This window comes from Monodon monoceros, unplaced genomic scaffold (genome assembly GCF_005190385.1).
Source record: "Monodon monoceros isolate NGI ecotype Baffin Bay Population unplaced genomic scaffold, NGI_Narwhal_1 Super_Scaffold_21, whole genome shotgun sequence".
Lineage (NCBI taxonomy): Eukaryota > Metazoa > Chordata > Mammalia > Artiodactyla > Monodontidae > Monodon > Monodon monoceros.
Genome location: NW_021703778.1, coordinates 50498638 through 50525387, shown reverse-complemented (window position 1 = coordinate 50525387; position 26750 = coordinate 50498638). Strand labels below are relative to the sequence as shown.

Here is a 26750-nt window from a genome sequence, read left to right as displayed (position 1 = left end):
ACTCACAAAAAGAGAAAAAGGAAAAAAAAAATATATCATTGCTCCCAATGTCCACAGCTTCAATATTGGGATGAGTCATTGTCTGTTCAGGTATTCCACAGATGCAGGGTACATCAGGTTGATTGTGGAGATTTAGTCTGCTGCTCCTGAGCCTGTTAGGAGAAATACCCCTTTATCTTCTTTGTTCGCACAGCTCCTGGGGTTCAGCTTTGGATTTTGCCCCGCCTCTGCATGTAGGTTCCCTGAGAGTGTCTGTTCTTCGCTCAGACAGGACAGGGTTAAGCTAGCAGCAGATTAGGGGTCTCTGGCTCACTCCGGCCAGGGGGAGGGAGGGGTACAGAATGCAGGGCAAGCCTGTGGTGGCAGAGGCCAGCATGACGTTGCAACAGTGTGAGGAGCGCCATGTATTCTCCCGGGGAAGTTGCCCCTCAATCACGGGACCCTGGCAGTGGCGGGCTGCTCAGGCTCTTGGGTGGGAAGGTATGGATAGTGACCTGTGCTTTCACACAGGCTTCTTGGTGGCTGCAGCAGCAGCCTTAGTGTTTCATGCCCGTCTCTGGTGTCCATGTTGATAACCGCAGCTCACGCCCATCTCTGGAGCTTGTTTAGCTAGTGCTCTGAATCCCCTCTCCTCTCACACCGCGAAACAATGGTCTCTTGCCTCTTAGGCAGTTCCAGACTTTTTCCGGACTCCCTCCCGGCTAGCTGTGGCACACTAGCTCCCTTCAGGCTGTGTTCATGCAGCCATCCCCAGTCCTCTCCCTGGGATCTGACCTCCGAAGCCCAAGCTTCAGCTCCCAGCCCCCACCCATCCTGGTGGGTGAGCAGACAAGCCTCTTGGGCTGGTGATTGCTGGTCGGCCCCGATCCTCTGTGCGGGAATACCTCCGCTTTGCCCGCTGCACCCCTGTTGCTTGCGCTCTCCTCCATGGCTCTGATGCTTCTTCCCTGTCCACCCCCGTCTCTGCCAGTGAAGGGGCTTCCTAGTTTGTGGAAACTTTTCCTCCTTCACAGCTCCCTCTCCGAGGTGCAGGTCCTGTCCCTATACTTTTGTCTCTTTTTTCTTTTGCCCTACCCAGGTACATGGGGAGCTTTTTTTGCCTTTTGCGAACTCTGAGGTCTTCTGCCAGCGTTCAGTATGTGTTCTGTAGTTGTTCCACATGTAGATGTATTTCTGATGTATTTGTGAGGAGGAAGGTGATCTCCACATCTTACTCTTCCACCATCTTGAAGGTCTCACTCCACCATATTATATCTTAACTTCTCAGAATCTACATCAGATATACTAACTTAATTCCAGTGAGATATAGAAACATTACCCCTATATTGCTCTATTCTCTTTCCTCTTTTGTGAACTATTATTGTTTATAAATATATATCATAATATATATATTTTATGTTTATATATTATACACATATCACAAACCCAACAATGAATTGTTGTTAGTATAATTTTTCTTAATTCACATAATTTTATGTGTATTAAAGAAGCTGAGAAAGGAAAAATCGAGCAAGTCTATAGAGTTTGTTATATCAACCTTCCTTTTCATCATTTCTTGCTCTCTTCATTTCTTCCTGTGGATTTGAGTTATCATCTGTTACCATTTTCCTACCCCAAGACAACTTTGCTAACACCCATCTCTTTTGTGCTTTTTTTGTCAAACACATTATCTTTCTCTATGTGAAAGGCCTGATAATACAGCTATGTAAATAATGTTTTATACAATTTCTTTTAAAATCAGTTAAGAGAAAAAGGGGAAGAAATATGCAATTATACTGTTTCTTTTAATTACATATTCAACTCTATTATTTTTCTTGTGTTTGTGGATTTGAATTGTCGTTTGGGATACTTTCTTTTATTTATTTATTTTATTTTTTAATTTTTATTTTTTGCGGTACGCGGGCCTCTCACTGTTGTGGCCTCTCCCGTTGTGGAGCACAGGCTCCGGACGCGCAGGCTCAGCAGTCATGGGTCACGGGCCTAGCCGCTCTGCAGCATGTGGGATCTTCCCGGACCGGGGCATGAACCCGTGTCCCCTGCATTGGCAGGCGGACTCTCAACCACTGCTCCACCAGGGAAGCCCCTGGGGTACTTTCTTTTAGTCTGAGCAACTTCCTCTAGTATTTCTTGCATGGAATGTCTGCTAGGAACAAATTCTCTGTTATTGCTTATCATAGAATATCTTTATTTCACCTTTGTTTTTGAAGGATAGTTTTGCTGAATATAAGATTATTGGTTGACAATTCTTTCAGCACTTTGAATATGTCATCCAACTGTCTCTGGCCTTATTGTTTCTGATGAGAAGTCAGGTGCTAATCTTATTGGCACCTTGTACATGATGAGACATTTTTCTCTTACTGCTTTCAAGATTTTCTCTTTTTCTTTGACTTTCATCATTTTTACCGTATGTCTGGGTGTGGATCTCTTTGTATTTATTCTACTTGGATTTTGTTGAGTGTCTTGGATGAATCATGTTTTTCATCATACTTAGCAAGTTTTCAGGCATTATTTCTTCAAATTTTTTTCTATTCCTTTCTCTTTCTCCTCTCCTTCCCATTGAATTATGTTGGTGTGCTTAATGGTGTCCCACATTTCTCTGAGGCTCTGGTCATTTTCTGCTTTTCTTCAGATTGTATAATCTCTATCAATATATCCTTATATTTGCTGAGCCTTTCTTCTACTAGTTTAAATATAGTTTTAGCTCCTGTAGTGAAACTTTCAGTTTTGTTATTGTACTTTTCAAATCCAGAATTTCAGTTTACTTCTTTAAAAAAAGTAATTTCTGTCTCTTTATTGATATTCTCTATTTGATGAGACATTGTCATTATAGCTTTCTTTACATCTTTAAGCATAGTTTCTTTTAGTTCTTTGAACATTTTTATTGTGGATGTTTTTAAGTCTTTGGCTGTTAAATCTGTCATCTGGGTTCTCTCACAGTCAGTTTCTGTGCCTGCTTTTTTTCCCTACATGTGGGTCACACTTTCCTGTTTCTTTTTTGTGTCTCATAGTTTTTGTTGAAAATTGGACATTTTATAATAATTTCAGGAACCTGGATACTGGTTCCTTATCACTTCTTCAGGTCTTCTTTTGTTGTTGTTTGCTTGTTTATTTGTTTAGTGATTCAGACTATTTTGGTGATGTCTTTTTTCCTTTAGTGCCACTCTCAGAGGGAGCAACCTGGGGCATATATGTACAGTCACCCTACATGACAGTGGTTTAATCGGGGTTCTCTTTGTCTCTTTCCCTAATCTCTCTATTAAGCTGTCTGCCTTTTTGGTATCACATCCAGCTGGTGCGCTTCATTAATTGCTGACTGATTGCTCTATTGTTTTCAACAGTGCCTGAGACATACATGGCTTTGCCGTTTGGCCCAACTAAATTCAGTAAGGGGGCATTTTTGTGGCAAGTCTCTGAGGTCTGTTCTAACCCCAAGAGGGCTCTCTTTTCCTGTTTTCTCTGATGAACTACCTGACCTGTCATTTATTGCTCTTTATTAAGAGGAGCTGCCAGCCGCATATTTGCTTATCGCTAAAATTGTTATTGTTTTCAAGAGTGCCTGTAGGCTTGAACTCCCCACACTTTATTTCAAATAATGCCAGTACTTTTGGGGAGAGCATAGAAGCTCTTTGATTTTATGGACTACCTCTGTATTTGGGGAAAATCTCTAAGCCACTACTCTGGACAATAGGCAGAGTTGGTAGTCTCTGGTCTTCTCAGCTTGCCTCTCCTGACATAGAATATCTGCCCTGCGAGCAAGCTTATATGAGGGTGATTGGTGCCCCCAGTATTTTCCTGGGTTAGAACCTCCTTCTTATGAGGGGAGCTGGGTGAAAGAATGGAATCTTAACCTTTTAGATGCACTCATCAGGAAATTAGAGTCTTCAATTTGGACTGGAGGAGATGAGAAATGATGGTGGCCTACCCCTCCTGGTAAAGCACCATATCCTTTGATTGGCAGCTGAGGGGAGGAGGAGCTCTGCTTCTTTGTCATGTTCATCTGGAGTGGAGCTTCCATCAATCTGAGCTAGGATGGGAAGGAATGAGAGAGTAGTGGCTCAAATGTCAGTTTTCACTCTTGTCCTGAAAGTGGAACTCATGGGCTGCAAGAGAAAAGTGGTCAGTTTGGGAACCACAGTTGTCATAAAATGGCTCTTTCATGCTGTGGCAGGAACTCTAGAAATCTGAGGTTAGCTTGCCGTGGCAGCATAGTTGTGAAGGTGATTGACTGAAATTGGGCAGCATTGAAATGGATCTTCTGGAAGTGCAGTCTATGATCTAAGATTCCTTGAAGACTTCTCAAAGCAAGAGAGGCCTACTGTTGGGCGTGACAGGGAGTGTGGGTTTTTTCTAATGCTGACCAGGGTAAGTGGCCCTGAAAAGGGGACATTCCAGAAAGAAAACTAATTGGTGTTATTCCCAGAGCTGGGAAACAAGTTGGTCATGGCAGTAGCAGCTGACCTCTGGATTCCTCTGGCTGGACTTTAATCTTCTCTCATGCAGCATCCAGGCAGGGAGTGAGTTGACCTGTGATGGGATCAGGGCCACAACTGGTGGGCTTATGTAGCTGCTGGTGCCCTGTCCAAAGCTCCTGCTGGGCATGTGTAGGCAGATATGATTTCAAATCAAAGGCATATCCAGAGCTGATCTCAGACCACTGTACTGATTGATGATGCAGTGTGGTCCCCATAGGTCAGGATCCTGCTACAAGTGATCAGGATTCTATGGTGGCAGAATTTGCCCTGGAAGATGGCTTGCTGGGCTGGTGACTTTATGTTGGTCTGCCCTTACAGGCTTCTAGAGCAGAAAATCAGTGTGATGGGTCTGGTTTCCAGGGATGCAGTAACTGGAATCATATCAGACAAAGAAACTGACCATGCACCTCGTGGAGGGAGGCATCCTCTCACAACAGGATGGCCCAAGGGCCACTCAGTACGAGCCAGTCTTGTGCAGTGGATGGTTGGCTCAGGTGTGCCAGGATCAGAGCAGAAGTGATGTGAGCCTGGCTCAGAAAGGACGTGCAATAAATATGGGTGAAAAGGACGAGAAGGTGGGGGAGGGAGGAGGTGAAGGGGCTATCCTGTCTCTAAAAGATAGGGCAGAGCAGTACCATAAAAAGAGAGAGCGTGTGACTCCTCTGAATGTCCTGAGGAGGTACTGGGGCATCTCAGCTCCCAACATGTTGTCAGTGTCTGGACTTGCCATGTGGGAACGTTGTCTCTCAGGAATTGAATGCTGAGGTTGGTGGACTTATGGCTCATTGAGCTTCTTGTAAAGACTGTGCTACAGAGCTTAGGACAGTCCAAATGAGTTTGTTATAGGAGACCAGTGGCAGCAGATTAAAATAAATCACCCAGGATGTGGTGACACATTCAGATTAGGAGGCCATAGAAATGCTCTCTTATTAATCTCTGGATGACAAGGGCACTGCATGCATTGCAAAGCATGCTTACAGCATGGCCTCGGGTTTCACCCTGCAACTGTCAAGCAGTCCTTCCACTACAACCCGTATGAAGACAGAAAAAGGCAAAAACATATTTAGAAAAATGAAGGAGATAGGCAAACTGTTGTCAAAATTGGCAAGGACTTTTCCACTAACTATAAAGAACAGTGGGCCTGGATTGGTAAGGGTAGTCAGTGGGCTTTTCAAAGTGGCCAAATCCTACCTGTCTGAAAGAGAGCTGGAAGAAATATTTCCCCATCTCTTGTTTGTCCTTGGCTTTGAATTTTAGAAGATTTATGATACTTAGGAAACTTGTTGGCTGTCCCTCTTGGTTTGGCATTAGCCATTGTTTTATAGCCATTCTACAGCTAACTCCAGGGCAGCCCTGGAGGGAGGTATGGCGGGAGGTATGTTGCTGGTACTTTGTATCTAGCATTGCCCTGTGGACAGAAGGAGGCCTGTAGATCCCTATTTAAGTGTCCCGTCAGTTCAGAATGTACAGTACTGCTCCCTGGGGAGGTACAGGATCCCACCACAGCCTGGTAGAGCCGACTACACAGATGCCTACTGAACATCGTGCTTGTCTGCCTGTCCTCTAGTAGCAGGTCTGAGATGGGATGCTGACTGTTGTGATCAAGGGAGACCTGTTCACCCAAGTCTTGGTGCTGGCTTTAGGTAGACCTCTCCTCATTGCAATTTGAGTATGTACAGAAAACCCATTTGAGGGTCTGAGTTCAAATACTATAGCCTATAAGGGAAAGGATATGCAGAGAAAACATCTTTGGAAAGGATTTATTTCAGGACCAGAATAAATTTTAGAAAACCGGTATCCTAATGGGATGTAAGAAGATAAGGCTTTACTAGGGAAAACAGTATGGAGTTTCCTTAAAAAAATAAAAACAGAACTACCATGTGATCCAGTGATCCCACTCCTGGGCATATATCCAGAAAAGATGAAAACTCTAATTTGAAAAGATACATGCCCCCCAATGTTAATAGTAGCACTATTTCTAATAACCAAGACATGGAAGCAACCTAAGTGTCCATCAAAAGGTGAATGGATAAAGAAGGTGTGGTGTATGTATACAATGGAATATTCCTCATCCGTAAAACATGAAACATTGCCATTTGCAGCAACACGGATGGACCTAGACATTATCATACATTATCATACTAAATGAAGTAAGTCAGACAGAAGGACAAATATTGTATGATATCACTTATATGTGGAATCTAAAAAATAATACAAATGATTTTATTTACAAAACAGAAACAGACTCAAGACATAGAAAACAAACTTATGGTTACCAAAGGGGAAAGGTGGGGAGGGATAAATTATGGGATTAACATATACACACTACTATATATAAAATAGGTAAGCAACAAGGATTTACTGTATAGCACAGGGAACTATATTCAACACCTTATAATAATCTATAATGGAAAATAATCTGAAAATACATATATATAACTGAATCACTTTGCTGTACACCTGTAACTAACACAATATTGTAAATCCACTATACTTCAATAAAAAAGAACATTTGGACCTAAACAGATGTCAGAAGTCATAAAAAAAGAAGATAGGACTTTAAGAAGCAAAAGCCATAAGAACTGCAGAATGAGATGTAAAAACAGTAAAGTTAAAATAAAAGGGAACTGGTGAGATAATGGAAGCTTATAAAACTAGTTTGCTGTAGCAGAATTAAAATCTACAAGGGAGGCACTACGGAATTGAAACAACATTACACATTTGAATTAGTGATGTAGAGAATAAATGTGACATGCTTCTTTGGGGGCAAAGGAAGGAAAGAATAGAGTGGTGAGAAAGGAAGTGTTAGAAATGGGGTACAGAAAATGTAAGTCCAATTTTAGAATCTCTGTAGAAGGAACCCCTCTGCTCAAGTTAGGATAGGGGCATTCATCAAAGATTTTTAATGAATGAAGACTTTCTGGAAGGTTTAAAAAAATCTCAGTTTACCAGATAAAAGGCTTACTGTGTTTTGATCAAAATTCATATACATAGGCCCACAGTTATTTATTCTGGCAAAATTTGTGAATTATAAGAATAATAGGAAAAGTTATACCAGTATTCAAGCAGACAAAACAGGTTACTTAAAAGAAACAAAAATCTGGCAGGCCTGAGTTGTCCATGATACTAAGTCCTAGAAGACAGTGGAGCCAGGACTGCAGTGTTGGGACAAGAAGTGACTGTGCAGGCTTCCCTGGTGGCGCAGTGGTTAAGAATCCGCCTGCCAATGCATGGGACACAGGTTCGAGCCCTGGTCTGGGAAGATCCCACATGCTGTGGAGCAACTAAGCCTGTGCACCACAACTACTGAGCCTGCACTCTAGAACCCATGAGCCACAACTACTGAGCCTGCATGCTGCAACTACTGAAGCCCACGTGCCTAGAGCCTGTGCTCTGCAACAAGAGAAGACGCCGCAATGAGAAGCCCACGTACCGCAACGAAGAGTAGCCCCTGCTCGCCACAACTAGAGAAAACCCACGTGCAGCAACGAAGACCCAGTGCAGCCAAAAATAAATAAATAAATTTATTAAAAAAAAAAAAGTGACTCTGCTCCAAGAATATGACACTCAGACAATTTGTTGTTCACCTGTGAGGGCACCTGATGCTCTTAGATATGTAAGAGGTTAGAAACCATACACCCTGCTTGTCCTTCTAGGAAGGATTTCTTTAAAACATAATTGCAGTTGATTATGAGCTGAAGCAAAATTAAAAGATTAGAAATAGGGAGGGCATGATATAAAGAGTTGATGTGGATGATTGAAACTGGTTTAACAGAGTTAAGCCTAACTAATTGATGCAAATACAGTTCCAAATGGAAAGCAATAATTAAAAAGTTAAGGGAAGATCAAAGACCTTCCCTTAAATGTAAGGGCTAAAACTATCATGGTCCTAGAAGAAAATATAGGAATAAATCTTTATGACCTTGAATTAGGCAATGGTTTCTTAGATATGAATGACATCAAAAACACAAGCAACCAAAGAAAATAAAGATAAATTGGATTTAATCAAAGTTAAAATATTTTGTACTTCAAAGGATACCATCAAGAAAGTTAAAGGATAACTCACATGATAGAAGAAAATTTCTCCAAATCATATATCTGATGAGGGACTTGTATCTGGGATATATCCTATAATTCAACTATAAAAAGACAACTCAATTGAGAAGTAGACAAAGGACTTGAAAAGATAGTTCTCTGAAGAATATACATATAATTGGCCAATGATCACATGAAAAAATGCTCAGCATTATTAGACACCAGAGGAATGCAAATCAAAACCACAGTGAGATACCATTTCGTACCCACTTGGATAATTACAATAAAAAAGATGGACAGTAACAAGTGTTGGTGGAAATGTAGAGAAATTAGAACCCTCATATGGTGCTGCTGGGAATATAAAATGGTACAGACACTTGAAGAACAGGTTGGCAGTTCCTCAAAAGTTTAAGCAAAGGGTTACGACATGACCTAGCAGTTCTACTCCAAGGTATACATCCAAGAGAAATTAAAACATTTATTCACATAAAAACTTATACATGAATGTTCATAGGAGCATTAGTCACAATAGCCAAAATATGAAAACAACCCAAATGTCCATCAACTGATGAATGGAAAACAAAGTGGTATTCCATGCAATGGAATCTTATTTGGCAACAAAAAGGAATAAAGTACAGATACATGCTGGATGGATGAACCTTGAAAATATTTTCATAAGAGAAAGAAGCTAGAAACAAAAGACCACATATTAAATGATTCTATTTATATGAAATATTCAGAATAGGCAAACCTATGGAGAAAGAAAGTAACTAGTGATTTCCTAGGGCGGGGGTGGTAGAGGACGAAATGGGAAGTGGTTGCTAATGGGTATAATGTTTCATTTTGGGTGATAAAAATGGTCTATTTGTGTCATCATGGTTGTGCAACTCTGAGAATATACCAAAAGCTATTGAATTGTATCCTTAAAATGGATGAATTGTATGGTATGTGAATCATATCTCAATAAAGCTGTTGTAAAAAGTAAGGAAAGGTGTAAAATATAAAGTACTTTAATAATATTCTGTACCTCAAATTTAAGAAATATTTACAAATCAGAAAAGTGGGGGACTTCCCTGGTGGCACAGTGGTTAAGAATCCATCTGCCAATGCAGGGGACATGGATTTGACCCCTGGTTCGGGAAGATCCCACATGCCGTGGAATAACTAAGCCCATGCACCGTAACTGCTGAGCCTGCTCTCTAGAGCCCGTGAGCCACAACTGCTGAGCTTGTGTGCCACAGCTACTGAAGCCTGTGCATCTAGAGCCCATGCTGCGCAACAAGACAAGCCACCACAATGAGAAGCCTGCACACCGCAACAAAGAGTATCCCCCACTCACAGCAACTAGAGAAAGCCCACGCACAGCAACGAAGACTCAACGCAGCCATAAATAAATAAATAAATAAATAAATAAAAGAAAAGTGGAAAGGAATCTGGGAGAAAAAAAGGGATGTTAAATTCTTCTCTGCCCAAAGGGAAAGCCAAAGTTCTACTATGTTCTTGACATGGAAATAATGTTTCCTAAGATTGTAAGGATAGCTTATTGTAGAATTTCTTCCTAAGTACTGGAGATGATAAACTCAGTGAAATATAGCTCACATAGGAAAATAGAGAAAAGGAACTAAAAACATGACAGAAGATAAAAAATTATCATTTTTATAATAAATATAAAGGCATTAAAACCTTCTATTCAATGACAGAGACTCAGAAATGACACCGAAAATTTATGGTAAAAGCATGGGTAAAGATTTAAACATCAAATACAATTAAAAGGTGATAGGGGGCTTCCCTGGTGGCGCAGTGGTTGAGAGTCCGCCTGCCGATGCAGGGGACATGGGTTTGTGCCCCAGTCCGGGAAGATCCCACATGCCGCGGAGCGGCTGGGCCCGTGAGCCATGGCTGCTGAGCCTGCGCATCCAGAGCCTGTGCTCTGCAACGGGAGAGGCCACAACAGTGAGAGGCCCACGTACCGCAAAAAAAAAAAAGTGATAAAATCGAGGAAATACTTATCATAGTACTACAAAAGTCTAATATTCTTCCATTTCTTCTTTCACTTATTTTAAAACTCTTTAGTGCTTGTGTCAGTAGCACATGTACTAAAATTGGAACAATACAGAGAAGAGTAGCATGGCCCCTGTGTAAGGATGACACACAAATTCATGAAGCATTCCATATTTTTAATCTAATTTTAAGAAAAGAAACAAATGAGCTTATTTACAAAACAGAAACAGACTTACAGGTATCAGAAACAAACTTATGATTACCAAAGGCGAAACATGGCAGGGAGGGTTAAATTAGGAGCTTGGAATTAACGTACACGCACTACTATATGTAAGATAACCAACAAGACTTTATAGCACAGGGAACTCTACTCAGTATTCTGTGATAACCTATATGAGAAAAGAACCCGAAAAAGAATGAATACATGTGTATGTATAACTAAATCACTTTTCTGTGCACCTGAAACTAACACAACATTGTAAACTATACTTCAATTAAGTTAAAAAAATAAATGAAAGTAAATAAAATAAAATGAGGCTGTGGTAAGACCACTCCCCCCTCAAAAAAACTATTTACTGAACATCTACTATGTGCTAGGCACTAGGTATGGGGTGATGAATAAACTGGCATGATTCCTGTTCTCACAGCTTCCTGTAGAGTGGAAGAGACTGTTATTAAACACAGAACAGTTAAATTATTTCAAATTGTGGTTAAGTGCTCCAAGGAAAAGAGAAGTGTGCTCTGGTGACTTAGGTGAAGGGGTCCAAGGACATCCTCATTGAGGAAACGGCATTTGAGTTGTGAGGACAAGTCAGTCAGGTGGCTGTTTGGAAAAGAATTTACCAAATGGAGCTATTGCATGTTCAGAGGCCAGGGTGTGGGGAGGAGATTCAGTGCTTGAACTCATGAAGGCCAGTGTGATTATGTGGTTGCTCCCTACTTGGACTTTAGGGGAAGCCACAGGACGACAGAGGGAGGCCACAGGAAATTGGGAGTGGGGGGTCTTAGTGAATTTGCGAGTTGGCGCAACGAGGGTTTCCATTCCCTCTGCTGTTTGGCTGGTTTGCTCATCCTGGTGGAGCCCAAGGCTACTTTACATGTGGAAGTCCAAGGAATGGCTGACGTGGCCATAAAGGAACCACTCACCTCTTGGTGACCCATTGGGGACATTGGAAGTTTGGGAGCCCCACTAGTAAGGGCGTCAGGAGAACTGCAGCCATGCTCAGATGAATGTGCCTTTCTGGGTAGGTTCTTTGGCCCTGGAGTGTCCTTGGCATTCGGGAAGGGGGTTCTTTGGGAAAGAGTCATAGTCTGGTGACTGGGTCTAGGCCAAAAGAGGAGCACTTGACTTATTTTACCACCTCTAGGTCTGCTGGTGGGTTATTTGAGCTCTCTCTCCATGTGTTAGGGGACATCTCGGGCTTCTGTGAAACTCAAGGGGCCTTTGGAGGAGTGAAGGATGTCTGATTGTTAACTGCTCTGGAAATATGTGGGCATCCAGTATATTTGGAAGAACCCCTGACATCCAAGACAGAACCACAAATTTGTTTTCCCTAAGCTTCTAAAAAGAGGGCAAAGGATTTTTTGATCCTTTTGTTCCTTGTTTATGGACTTCATTCTCTCATTCACTTACATATTCAAAAATAACGACTGAAAGCCAACTACATACGTACCAGGCACCCTGCTCAGTGTGGGAGATACAGAGGCGAGAAGGGCAGTCCCCACCCTCAAAACCCAGATACTTGTGGAGATGTATAGCCCACGATCCGAGGCTATGCTGAGCACTATCGGGTATCAGGGGAGGGGTGGAAGGAAGAAGCCTTCACCTATATTTTAGTTTTGTGTTGAAGCAATGAAGAGTTCCTGGTCCAAAGATATGATGGCCTGCCCTCCTTGCAAAGATGGAGGAATATCTGCGCTGTCTGAAGTTTCTTGTACTTCTTTGCCAAAGATGAAAGACTATCTGTCAAAAGAAACCATATCCAGGAACCCTGTGGGGGATTCCAGGTGCAGAAGACAAGTTGATTTCTTTTCAGGCTTTTGTTTGTCCTGTCTTGCTCTGGCCGAAACATGGCACATTAATTAATTTCTCTCTCCAAGCTGTGTATTTGGGGGATGTTCTTTTTTTCTCTTCCATCAATTTAGAAGATAAAATCATCAAGCTCCAGTAGGCTAGTGTAATCTTTCAGCAATAGATTAACTGAAAAGTGGTGGTGAGAAGCACATGATAATTCCAAACATTTGCATTTGTTTTCTTGAATTTGCCAAATGTATCTTGATGGACCTCTGAGATGACTGTTCTTTCTGGGAATCACACGTTGTCCTGATTGTCCTGACTATGTGGCTATACACACTTCAACTCATGTGAAGGTGACCTGCCCAGTCCACACTTCTTAAGGCAAGAAAGAAGATGGGCATCTGTTATGGACTAAAATGTGTCCCCACTAATCTCTGTGTTGAAGTTCTAACCCCCAGCACCTCAGACTAGGAATGTGTTTGGAAATAGGGCCTTTAAAGAAGTGATTATAGTTAAATGAGGTCATTAGGGAGTCCTTGTAAGAAGAGGAAATTTGGACTTAGATGGGTAAAGAGGGAAGATCTGTGAAGATGAAGACAGAAGGCAGCCATCTGCAAATCAGGAAGAGAGGCCTCAGAAGAAACCAACCCTGCTGACACCTCAATCTTGGCTTCTAGTCTCCAGAACTGTGAAGAAATAAATGTCTGTTGTTTAAGCCACCCAGTCTGTTACTTTGTAATGGCAACCCTAGCTGACTAATGCAGTATCTTTTACGGGAAACATTTAATATTTAATAGAGGTTGAGACAAGGTTTTAGACTGATGTGAAATAAACCAGAAAACGCAGCCATCTGCCTTACCTTCAGGGAACCCTATGACAGCCAGTGTGAAACATTCTTACTGGAATAGGCCCAGTGTCTTTGTTAGATGGTGCTACCTTGCATTTTCCATTTTTCCTGCTTTTTTTCTGGTTGTACAGCTCTGCCCTTTCCTGATACAATGAATAGTGCTTTTCTTCCTTCTCTCCTTCCAGTTGGAAGCCTGCTTTCCCTAGGAGTCTGGGCTGTTTCCTTGACGATTCTTTCATCTGTGGGGTATTTATAGGACTGTTAAAGTTTTACATGCTTCTCTCCCTCCCTTGAGGGGAGCACCCAGCGCCCAGCCAGCCACAGATTTAGGGTTTGACTGGCACCTGTTGAACAATTATCGTCTTTTCTCAGTTGGTGTGAGGTGGGCGTATTAGAAGCCTTGTTCTTCCTTGCCGGCAGTCTGTGACTGGACAGGGAGAGTGGTAGAAACCGAGTGAAGATGGCAGTCTTCCGTGGGCCTGGGTTTTCTTATTGGATGTGTGAGTTTTTTCCATCTCAAGCTTCCCTCAATTCTAGTATTTTCCAGCAGTGTTCCTGTTTCTCTCCTCCCCAGACCTCACCAAAGTCTGTACCATTTCCTCACCTCTCACTTTTTTCCCTTCGCTGGCCTGGTTTCCGCTCCCCTGTCCTCAGCAGCACTCTCCGTAAGACCCACCTGGGTCTGGACCTGGCCCTCTGCTGTGCTGGAGGAGCTGAGCAGCCCCTCCTCCTGAGACTTTATTTTCCCTGCTCCTGTGACGCCGTGCTCTGCTTTCCCTGCACCTCGCCATCTGCCCCCCGCTTGGTTCCATTTCTTCTCTCCAGTCATGCAGTTTGGAGGTCCCGGAAGGATCGGTCTGGGATCGTTGCTTCCTAGATGCCTATCTCTGATCTGGCCTTTGCTTTTGAGCGCCAAGCCTGCACACTCGACAGCCAACTTGACCTCTCCACTTGGGTACTTTAAAAGCACCTGAGGGCTTCCCTGGTGGCGCAGTGGTTGAGAGTCCGCCTGCCGATGCAGGGGACACGGGTTCGTGCCCTGGTCTGGGAGGATCCCACATGCTGCGGAGCGGCTGGGCCCGTGAGCCATGGCCACTGAGCCTGCGCGTCCGGAGCCTGTGCTCTGCAGCGGGAGAGGCCACAACAGTGAGAGGCCTGCGTACCGCAAAAAAAAAAAAAAAAAAAAGCACCTGAAACTAACAAGGCCAAAACTTGCAGTGCTTTTTTTTCACACCTGGCCCTGTTCCAGGGGTCCCTAATTCAGTGGTTAGCACAACCATACAAACCAGGAGTTATACTTGATAGCCCTTCTTTACCCACCCAAATATCCCCAGTATTCTTGGCCTCACCCTCTAAGTACCTCCTGAATCTATTTGCTTCCTTTCACCGGCAGTTGCCCCCTTTGTCTAGCTGTGGTCCCTATGTACCTGAGCTCCTGTAGTGGTCATCCAACTAGTGTCGCCACTTCCATGTCCCCCTGGAATCTGTTCTACTCATAACAGCCAGGGTGACACATTGGAAACACGAGCCCTAGATGGCTTCCCACTGCTCTGGGGTTAAAGAAGAAAACCCTGAGCACATTGCATTTGACCCTTCAAGTGTGCCCCTGCCTTATTGCTCAAGCCTCTTGGCCAGCCACACTCTCTCTGGCTCTTGGATCCTTGTGGTTTCTAGAACATGCCATGCTTTCTTCTGTCCCCAGGGCCTATGTACCTGCTGTCCCCACTGCCTGGACTGCTCCCATCTCCTCTCTTCTCACTGCCACTGATTAACTGTTGCTTATCCTCCTAATCTTGGCCCTAGTGTCACTTCCTGATGGAACCCAATCTAAATTGGAACCCCCTTCTTTTTATCCTGTCATAGTATTATCTATTCTTTCTTGCAAACATTTGTTATATTTGTAATTTTTATATATTCATTTGTTCATTTGATTAATGTTTATTCCTCCTAGGTGGTCACCTACATTACCTAGCACATAGTAGGTTCACAATTCAATATTTGGTGACCAAATGAGTATCTTCCCACCTCACCCACAGACTTTAGTGCCTGGTTGCTTGGTGCCCACGTGGCTCTGACCATGGGTGGAAAGGTCTGGCAGGGCCAGCTCAGCCTTCTTACCCCTGGTCCTGCTGCCTCCCAGGGTGGGGGGGTGTGTGGGACACCTCCTGCCTAATGAAGGGACTGATTTTGGACTCCAAGGTTGATCAGTTCTTCATTCAGCATCTTAACCACAAAAAACCCTATTTTCCACCTTTCTTTGTAAGGAATTTACATGAAAAAAATATGCCTTTTATAAAAGTGACTTGGCCTTGGGGGAAGTTATTTAAAGAATTCATACTTGGAGTGCAAAACTTATTTTTTTCCTTTTAAAAAAAAAAAAGAGAGAAGGCCATTATTTTTCAAGGATATTGGATTTATGCAGCTGCCAAAAGTTCACCTGGCTGGGAGTGCTTCTGCACATGTGGAACCATCGTTTCTAGTTGAAAAGGTAGTTTTTTGTTTGTTTGTTTGTTTTTAAATAAGCAGACCCTTTGGTTGAAGAAAATAAAAGTGATCAGAAAATAGTTTTTTTGGACCTGATAATTTTCTTGGAAAGCATGTTGTTTGTCTGTGTGTGTGCAAACTTAAAAATGAGACTTGTTGTTCATGCTTCCTCCTCCAGTACTTTCCCCATGTTGACTATGAATCTGTAAGGTGCTGTCCTCGGGTCTTTGGATGTGGCAGTGATAGGTTGTTGGGAAATCTATGGCACACAATGATGCTTGCGTTTCCTTCACAGGGCACCCCATTGATTGGTTTTCGTTAAAGATGACTCAGAATGAAGGGCAGCGTTACTATGGCAGGGTTCTGCAGTGTGGAAGTGCATATCCAATATCTTAATATTTCCATGGTGAAGAAATAAATCCTTATTTCTAGAACTGAGAGGAGTCCTTGAAGCTTGAATGAAATATAGGAATTAGTTCTAGGACTGACCCTCTCATTTTAGGCTATATCAGTTTGTGTCTAGTTAGGAAAACAGAAACTGTGCTAGGTATTTCTAATTATGAGATTTAACACAGGGAATTGGTTACATCAGTGTCAAAGTCTGAATGAGCAAAAGTGGAGCTGAGGTAACCCAGGTAATAGCTATCACCCCAGGGCTGGGGAAAGAAAAGAGAAAAGGTGGCATTTCCAAGACCACAGAACTTGCAGCAGTGGTCTGTGGGGCTGGGGCTCAGACCTGTGAGGGACATCAGACCATCAATGAGGTACAGCCAAGCAGGTGTCTCTATGGATGTACCTCTGAGGGAGATGAGGAGGCTTGGCTGGGAGTTCCCCAGGAGCTGGAGGCTAGAGCCACAGCTACCCAATACTGCTGGAACAATGCCACCCTGAGCTGAAACACAGGAGCCCATTCTCCCCATCTCCTGCCTTCCAGTCTCCCTCCAGCGCCCCCTGTTGGCAGAGCTGAACAGGAAGCCAGCTAGCAAGGGAGTCCAGGAAATAGTTTACAGGCCCCCAACCCCAGAGTGGAACACAGAAGAGAGGGCTGGGAGAAAAAGGGCAAATAACTGGTGCACAGGAAATGGATACCTTTCTGTTAAGTGGCACCTTCAACGGCATCAAGATCAGGCCCAGGTGAATTTTCAGAGTTCCCAACTCCCACCCTGAAGGTATTTTTATTACATCTCATGGCTGCTTATTTTGGGAGAGTTAAAGACAAAAGATAGTGGGGCTATTGGACATGCAGTTGAAACCACACATCTTACCATTTTTCATGCTGTGGCAGCGGTGGCTTTGGTTCCTTGAAAATGGGTTGGTGTGGCCATGGCGGGGGTGTCTGTACACAGAAATCTTGCTTGTGGCGACAATTGGTCTCTCCTCCAAGGATTGTGACTGTCTGTTTTCCATCTTAATGAGAAACATTTGATTTCCATTCTTCTATCCTGTGTAAAATGTCATTAATGTTTCATGGTTTAAATAGCTGATTTCATGTACAGTCATGTTTTGTGTTCTATCATATTTCTGATGATTAAAATATTCTGCCCTCTGGAATGTTGGGAAGTTACATTGGGATGTTGAGCAGGAGTTATAAGCCACTCCTCTTGAAACTGATATTTTTGTATAATTATAACTTATTGTTGCATGATTGAGGATGTCCTTAGAGAAACTCTTTCATGCCCCTACCCAGTAAGAAATGTCGAAGACAACAAGTTGATTGGTGAGTGTCTAGACTAGAGGTCCTGATCAGACCCTGTAGGGTGCATACAAGAATCCACTATTGGTTCTGGGTCATGCATGCAAAGTTTAAAAATTAGCATTTAGACCCTAATAGTTAACAGCAATAATAGTAATGTAATAATAAGTATAGAAATAAGACTAGCAGCATCATTTGAGTGTGCTTATTATATACCTGACCCTGTGTTAGTTTCCCCACATCCACCCTAAGAGAGCAGAATAATTATCCCATTGTTTTAGAGATGAGGAAGCTTGCCCCTGGCCACCCCAGCACGAGCAGACTCTACCCAGCTCTGTTGGATGTCACAGCTGGGCTCCTCACAATTAAAGTTGTCCCCTCCTCCTTAGGTGGAGGGAGTACTGTGTGAGAATTCAATTTTAGGGCATTTAGGTTAAGTTCCTTGACACTTAATCTTGTTATTAATTAGGAATTTCAAAGAGTTAAAAAAATTCACTCAATTAAGTGTAATTCTCGAATGTTATGTTCCTACTATGCACCAGGCAGTGCTCGGCGCTTTGGTGGGTCCAGAGGGTGATGTTTGGGTCCTTAAGCTCACAGTCTAGCCCAGAAGGCGAGCATAGACCCATGTTAGACTATAACATGGATGGGAGTTTGGAGTTTGCAGGATTGCTGGGGAGCAGGGGATTCAGGGATCACTCCAAGCACCTCAGAGTTGGCTGTCCAGGTCCTCCACCTGCAGTGGGCCATGGCAGGGGCGGGGGGCAGTCACTTGGGCAAGCTGCATGGACCCCAGAGCTCCAGTCTCCTGCTTAGTCTGGTCTGAGAGGTTTTACTGTTCTCATGGCTACTTCTGTTTTCTAGTTTTGAATTAGTTTTCGATGTGGTAGGTACAGAAAAAAGAAAAGTCCCATCCACGTGTCCTGCATGGCAGCCCAGCCAGTTCAGGCGGGGGAGCTGTAGACCCTTGTGCCTTGGGTGGGCTGTGCCACCGAGTGAACAAGGGGACCCTGCCTGCCGAGCAGCACCCCTCTTATTCCGGAAGCCAGTGTCACCATCTGTGCTCTCACCTCTTCTTTCTAACTCAGACCACCTGTCATCCCCCTTTCTTGGTTCTGCTGCCCCACTCTTGCCCTCCTGTTATGTTGGCTGCTGGGCCCTTGGTCCTTCTGGGTGCTCTCACTGCCCCCTCCCCTGCGAACTGAGGGATCACTTGAGGCTGCCGACTTGGAACACGCAGTGGAATTTCTTTGGAATTCCCTTTGATGAGTGTTTTTAATTTTCTGTCCTTCAGTGTTATAGAAGGGACTGAGGGATCACTTGAGGCTTCTGATGGGTTTGCCTTTGTCCTGCCCACTAGAGAGCTGGAGAAAACCCATGGTTAATGCAGCTAAAAGAATACGTGATTCTGGACTCTTCCCCGGGTTCTGGTTGTCCACCGTGCTAGTGTGCCCAGGTGGGGACGTTCTTGATCTGGACCTTGAGTGCTGTGTGTGGGAAATGTTTATTTTTCTGTCTTGAATGACAAGTTCAGGTTAAGTCTGCATCTCCCTGTTGACTCTGTAAGCATGTTTGACACCTGCTACCTAGTTCCTAGTGGTGGAGACTCGTCGTTGTCTTCTCAGCCTGAAGAGCCCAGTGCCCTTGGGAAGCTGTCTCCACTTCCTCCACCATGTCTGCTTTCCCTCTAATTTGCTTCTGCAGCTGGCAGTGCTCCTTTGGCACAAAGAGTAACCTGAGTTCTTCTCTGGTGATGACATTATAGAATCAGACATGCAAGGATCCTCCTTGTGCAGCGGGACGTAGAGTAATTTCAGGGCTGGCTTCTACCGTTTGAACTCTCACACCAAACATTTTGTGATTTATGCATTGGTTTTCCCTAGTGAATACCTAATACTCTATTGTTGTTAAACTAAAGAAGTATCTATACTATATAGAGCTTGGCAGTTCATAACTGAGCTTATTTTTTACTTTACCAAGAGCAAAACTAACAACTACAGGAAATTATGTATTTGCTCAGCATTTTCATCAGTCTGCAAACTCTTAGAATAAGTAATATATAATTTGAATATGCTAAAAGTACAACATTTAGAATACCATTGTTTTCTTCCTTGTCTTTTTCTCTCCCGCATCTTGTTCCAAACAAGATTCAGGGTAACTTGCATAAACACACACAATTTTCTTTTTTAATGGATAATTGAGGCAAAAGGAAAATAAATGTAAGAAAAATATGAAGCCAGAGATTGAAAATCTACCAAGTCAGCACCAAGCCCCAGCAATGTGCTGGCAAAAGAAACTGCTGGGCTGGACTTGGGAATGATCCCCAGTGTCTGTGACCACAGGAGAGGGCCTGGGGCCTTGCAGGTTGTTGTCTGTCCTCATCAGTGGGGTGAGGGCCGCCTCCCTTGTTCCCACAGTGGAGGGAGACAGCTAATGACCAAGTGAGCTTGGAGGGCCCCCAGGTGGCTGCACGCCTGCCTGGCCTGAACTTTGACTTCTCCTGTGAGGTCTAAATCCAGCACCCATGTTATTATGAAATTGGTGTTTTTCTTCTTGCTTTTCAATATGCTTATAATCTGTGAATATTTGTATTGATGAAACTTTGTTTATTAGGGTATATTTATGCAGTTCATGGAATTAAAGGTGAAAATAGATTATGATTCGGTTTTCCCTGTAGGAAAGGAAGAACCATCAGAAGTGATGGCTGTAGAGCTTTGCTGGTGGAGGTGTTGCTGGGAGCAGGGAGAGAAGAGGAGGGTGAGCTTCCCTCCCCCTCCACCCCTGTTCCCACCTGCAGGGATAGGGAATGCAGATCCTCGGTCTCTTACCTGCTATTACCCAATCCAGGCTTTTGGACAGACTGTTGAGCATCTTTATTGTTTCACTGCAGAAAGAGTGGTGCCTTTGATGAGGGCTTGTTGCCCTAGACTTCACTGGAGTGGGTATTCAGTATGTGGCCCGGGCACCGCATTGCCTTTTGAAATCTGAAAAATTTTGATCTCCTGAAACCAACCTAGCAGTGGGGGTCTGAATCGAGGCTTGGGGCCTCTCCTCTTGTGCTTGGGACAGGACAGAGCCCTGGGGTATGTGGGGGTCACCAGCCAGCCTAGCGTGGTTGTGGCGTGACAGCCCCAGTTAGCAGTCCTTGGTGAGGGGGGCTCAGGTAAGAGCACACATGGCCCGGGAGCTGGCTGTGTAGTTGCTGCTGTTGCTCAAGGGCCTGGTGCAAGTGGAGGCCATCTGAGCGGAAGCAGCCGTCACTGAAGGCTGCTTCTCCTGGTCAGGCCCTGCAGCAGCTAAGTCGGTATACAGCATCCTTTCCCACTGAGTTTTCTGTGGCCTTTCCCATATCCCCATGTTTTAAGTTCAGACAACAGCGAGGAGCATGTTCTCACCCAAAGCCAATGCAAGCGGGAGAGTCAGAGCTGCTGCGTGAAGCCTGAGTTCTAGGGCCAAATTTACCCCTGCCCAGTGCTTGACTTCAGCTTTGTTATGTGGGAAAGAGGGATTTCACTCTCTCATTCATCCACGTATTCATTCATTCACTCACTCAAGCATGCATTCATTCAGTGAGTGTTTATTTCGCAACGTGTGCTGGACCTGGGGCTGGGGGCAGTGAAAGGGACAGATAAGGTAGTTGTAGTGCAAACCCTTTAAAAACCACAGAGCAACTGACCGTTGTGTTTTACCTGTGACTGAGTGTTCTGGGCATATGTTAACGTGCAGCATTTTACCCTTTATGATACCCTGTTTATTAGCTCTCCAAGGTCCATCAGGGAGGGAGGGGCAGGTCTTGTTTGTTTCTACTTGAAAGGGTGATGCCCAGTGCATCATTTTGATGTGTGAAATGTCCAGGGGGTGATCTGCTCCTCTGGTGGGGAGTGCTGGGCTACCTTTCTTAGTACTCCCCTCTCATGTGTTTAAGCTCACCATCTCCTAGAGAAATGTCAGTAGTGCATCCTTTAGACCCTGCTAAAAATGCAGCTCTTTTCATACAGGAACCAGAAAATATAGACATGGTGTGAAAACAAGCAGCCAGTGTGGGGAAGAGCTGCAGAGGAGTTCATGAGTTGGGATGCTGAGAGATGGGCAATAAATTCCAACTTTGGGAGGAGCTGAGGCACAGTTTGGCTTGTGGTCGCCTGGGAGAATGTGGGTGAGCTTGTTATAGCAAAGCTCCTGCTTGGGTGGCCCTTTAGTTCTGCTGCTTTAAAATGTGGCTGACATGGCTCATCACAAATTCCAAGATGGACAGGTTGGCCTGATCCAGGCAGTGAGCACCCGGCAGGCATGCTGAGCCCAGGATTTGGAGGTCACCCATGGTCCACCTTCTTCGTATTCCGAGACGACCCATTGGTGAATGTGGGTGTAGGTCCAGAGAGAGATCCTCAAAGAGGGGCCTCTTTCATTTTGGCCATGTACAAAGGCAGTACCATCTGACACCTTACCTTTTATCTTAGAATAGACCCTGCCTTCCCGAATTCGATTCCTGAGGCCTGGAAGTCTCCATGGGAGGTGGGCCTGGCTTTGGGGAGGAGGGAACCACCCTGCAGGTTGACAAGACATATATATAGATTTATATCTGCTTCTCTCTACCTCACTAAATAATCTTCACAGTTGTACTTTTCATGGCTGCCTGCTGTTTTACCATTGTTGGCTTTCTCTGTGGTTGGATTTTAGATTGTTTTCTAGTTTGTCTCACTGCACGGACCATTCTTGTTTGTACACTATGACCCATATTTCAGTTTTTTCTTATAGTATGCATCTTTGGTTCTGGAATGATTGGGTCACTGTATGAGGGCAGTTTGTGCATATATGGGTTGGGTTTACTGCATGGAAGTTGTAGCAGAGCTGGCTTCCGTGTGAGCTGGTATAAAGATGGAAAAAATCGCTATCAAATTAAGGAACTGCCTTTCTATTCACATTCGGATTCTGAAAGTGCACGTTATTCATACCAACCTTTGATGTTAGTCAGAGGCGTTTGCACCCACAAATCTGTATGTCAGTCCTCACATGGCAGCTTTGAGCGTCCAGACATCCTGACGTGGGCTCAAAATAATGACCATAGCTGTTTAGCAAGTAAGATCTTCTAGGAAATCAGTTGATCTGAGGGGAGTCAGTGGAGAATTACTTACTGTTTACTAATACCTTCCCTGTGATAAGGAAAGAACAAACTCCAATCTTGGCCTGGATGTGTGTGTCCTGTTTTTTTTTTTGAAATACTGCTTTTGTGCCTGCTAAAGTTTGTAGCTCCTTATTTGTGACTCTCGGCGTGGTCTCTGGACTGCCCTCTTCCAGGCCCCTGCTCATTGGCCCAGCAGTGGGTCATGGTGCTTTCAGAAAGCCTGGGGGCCTGTATCATTAACCCTACCCGCTGGGCCCAGGCTTCCTTTTCCTCCACAGACTGTGCTGTTCTCCCCGTTCCCTGCAGGGACAGGTTTTCTATTCTGTAATCTTTGGCCCCATCTGCCCCATCGCTGCCACAGTGGGCGGGCGTGACCCTTGTGACATCTGGCCCCCAGGCATGCAGGCTCAGCCTCGGCAGCAGAGGGCAATGGATGCTGGGCCTGGCCACTGGCCGGGGAAGACTGACCATTCTCTTGGGGAGGCTTGATGGAAGCCCTGTTCACTGCGTGGACAGGAAGCCAGTACACTAAAGGGCTGCACAGATGTCTCTATTGTTTTCTAGAAAAGAAGAAGCCGAGGAGGGGCTGGCCGTCACGAGACTGGCGGGAGCGGAGGAATGCCATCCGGCTGACCACCGAACACACAGTGGAGACGCTGGTGGTGGCCGATGCTGACATGGTGCAGTACCATGGGGCCGAGGCCGCCCAGAGGTTCATCCTCACTGTTATGAACATGGTGAGTCCGGGACCAGCACCTCACCAGGGGTTTTGCTTCCTCTTGGACGAGCACTCTGCATGTGGGTGCTGGCCATCTTCTCCTGGCGGGGAGGGATGGGGACATACACAGCCTTGTGACCCCTGGGCAACATGGAGCGCAGGGGGCTGGGAGGTGCCCCCAGGGAGAGGCCTGACTCGCCAGCCTGGGCTGGTGTGGGGTCAGCGCTTGAGTCTGCTCAGTGATGGGAGTCTGTCTGCACTCATCACCAGAGGCCTCCCAAGACCCTTTCTGTGGGTAAATGCCCCTCCAAGGGGATTCAACGCTAAGTCAGTCCCTGATCTAAGGAGCCAACAGTCTCATAGGAGGAATCAAGATCAGACTTTAATATAAAACAGAGCTTGTCGTGCGCAAGGAAGAGAGGTTATCTAGTTGAGGGAACCAAGGAAGCAACCTATGTCTACATCTGATTTGTTGAATGAGGAGTGAGGGAAACCTTCACTTGGTGGGTAGGTTGGGGAGGGACCTCATGCCTCAGATTTTAGATGCAGGTGGTTGTTTGCACAGAAGGACGTTTGTGTGCTTCCCAACTCCACCCATCTATCCACTCTGTAACAAGCATTTTTGAAGACCTCCTGGCATTGTGTTAGTTGCTGGGGGGACAAATGCCAAAAGACCTGGTCCTTCCCTCAGGAGGCAGTGGTGTCACAGATGGATGGAGTGTCTGTGTTTCAGTAGACATCTCTGCAGGGAGCACTGGGGGCTGGGTGGAGGGCTGGGGAGTGATCACCCCACAGCATGGAGGCTTCATGAAAGAGCTGACCCTTCAACTGTGTTTGCCAGATGGGGGAGCGGTGGCAGGTCATGCAGGGGATGCCGCAGGAGCTGCATCTGGGGGAGGGCAGGTGGTGTGATGTGGCTGCAGTAGGGAGTGGAGCAGCCTTAATGTGGGGACGTGCATAGGGTCAGGATGTTGGCGGGGGGTAAGGCATCCCTAGGAGCGGAGCTGCCGACGGAGAGGGGAGAAACATGTCTGGAGCGAGGTTTGGAAGAGCAACCCCAGCAGCTGCACTTGGGTGGATTGGAGTGAGAAGGGCAAGAAGGAGCACTGGGAATGGAGTGTGTGAGGAGAGAGGGTGTGAACTAAGGGGCAGGAGTGGGGATGGAGGAGGCATTCATGCAGAGAGGAGGATGTCCTGGGAGGAAAGACCCACAGGACTTGGTGCCTGGCTTGGAGAGGCAGGAGGAGGAGGCGAGAGAAATCCAGGGGACCCCTGGGCTATAACCTGGGTGGCTGGGTGGATGGTGGGCCACTGGATGGGAAAAGAAGGAACAGAGCATTTGGGGACACAGCGAGGAGTTCTAGTCTGGACAGCCTGGCTTCGAGTTCCCCACGGGAGCTCAGGATGGAGGGCCTGGCTGGAAGTAGGGACTGGGGCTGATCGGCACACAGCTGGGAGCTGCAGCTGTTGGCGTGGCCAGCCATGTCCAGGTGGAGCACATCAGGGAGAAGAGAAGCTGCCCACAGATGGCCTAGTGGAGTGCCAGTCCCAGGGGGCCAGGCAGAGGATGGGGAGCTGGCAGAAGGGCAGACAGACTGGGCAGAGGTTGTCCCTAAGGAAGGAGGTGAGAGGTACAGGAAGGGAGTGGTTAACAATGCCAGATGCTGCAGCCAGGTCCCCGAAGGGATAGCTTTCGGGATTGTTGGGGGTGTCAGCTGGGTAGGGGCAAACTGAAATGAGACCAGGAAGTGAAGAAGTAGAAACAGCATCGCAGAAGATCTTGGCTGAGGGAGAAGAGAAAAGAGCCTCGCTAGGTGGAATCAGGGTCAAGGAGGACTTTGGAGAGGGAAAGGGGTCAGGGATTACAAGTGTGGGGTTTAGGCCCAGACAGGCCTGGACCAGGACTCCTGCTCTGAGCACAGAGCTGGCTGGCAGTGTCAGAACCGCTCTGAGCTGACTCCCCCTGCAGGAAGAGTAGCGAGGCAGGGGCTTAGCCACCCCGAGGGCCTTGTGCCTGGCTGCGAAGGCACGTAAGGCTCATGGAAAGAGAGTGAGAAGAGAAGGCCAGTCCCTGGGCTGTGCTGCGGGGGGTGAAAGATGGCTGAAGGCAGCCCAAGAGCAGGGAGGCTAGAGACATCGCCAAGGTCACACAGGAAGTCACTGGTGGGGCTGTGACCATCAGGCCAAGCCTGTCTATAACTGGCCACAGGGAAATATATGGTCGTGAACCCCATCCTGGGCTAATGGGGGTGGCGAGCCTCATGGCAGTCCTGGCCCCTGTGAAGACAAGGCTCTAGTGCTTTGACCTCTGTCAGGGTGACTTGCCAGTGCTTGCTTTCGGGACACGTATCAATTTGCAGGAAATTCCGTCTGTCTGGTCCACATGCCCTCAGACAGGCCATGCTCTAAAGCTGAGGCTGCTTTGGTGGTGCGTGGAGATTAGAGTCTTTAAGGTGAGTTGCTGTTTGGACCCGCAGGCCTCCCTATAGGATGGGCTCTTCTGAAAAGCAAATGGAGATGTGGACCCCCTGTGGGACTGATCCAGGACTTATCTGTTTTCAAGACATGGGCACAACATGAGGCACTTGGTCACCCTCCCTTTCAAAGTCATCAACTCTGGGAGTTCCATTAACTTCTTTCCTTCCTCCCTCCCTCCTTCTTTTCCCCCTCCCTCCTTCTTTTCCCCCTCCCTCCCTCCCTCCCTCCCTCCCTTCCTTCCTTCCTCTCACTTCTTTCCTTCCTTCCTTTCTCTTTCTTTCTTCAGATTTTTAAAGCTTGTGGTTAAAAAATACATACCATAAAATTTTCTCTCTCACCCACCTTTAAGTCTTCAGTTCTATGACATTTAGGTACATTCACATTGTTGTACAGCCATCATCACCATTCATCCCCAGAATTCTTTTTGTTTTGCAAAACTGAAACTCTGTACACATTAAACACTAACAGCCCATTCTCCCCTCGCCCAGCCCCTGACAACCAACCTTCTACTTTCTGTCTCTATGAATTTGACAACTCTAGGGACTTTATATAAGTGGAGTCACACAGTATTTGTTCTTTTGTGACTAGTTTATTTCATTCAGCATGATGTCCTCCAGGTTGGTCCATGTTTTAGCAGGTGTCAGAATCTCCTTCCTTTTGGCTGCATAATAGTCCACTGTGTGGACAGACTACATTTTGTTTGTCTCTTCATCCATGGATGAACATTCGGGTTGCCTCCTCCTAAGGCTCTGTGCACAATGCTGCTGTGACCGTGGTGTACAGTCTGTCTCAGTCCCTGCTTTCACTTCTTTTGGGTATGGACCCAGAAGTGGAATTGCTTCTGTTAACATTTAATGGTTCTTGTCCCTGATTTGAGAAA

The 26750-nt window shown here is 45.5% G+C and overlaps 1 protein-coding gene and 1 non-coding gene across 2 annotated transcripts in view; both read left to right on the top strand.

Annotated features, from left to right (window-relative positions):
* Positions 1-26750, top strand: part of ADAMTS17 (ADAM metallopeptidase with thrombospondin type 1 motif 17) — a 348762-nt gene that overhangs the window by 46576 nt on the left and 275436 nt on the right. Inside the window, exon 4 of the mRNA XM_029239604.1 lies at positions 23239-23411. Within this exon, the coding sequence (XP_029095437.1) occupies positions 23239-23411 (173 nt within the window). The remainder of the gene's footprint in view (positions 1-23238; positions 23412-26750) is intronic.
* LOC114905465 lies at positions 10580-10686 on the top strand. Its single transcript, XR_003796288.1, has one exon. It is a non-coding gene; the product is annotated as a U6 spliceosomal RNA (small nuclear RNA).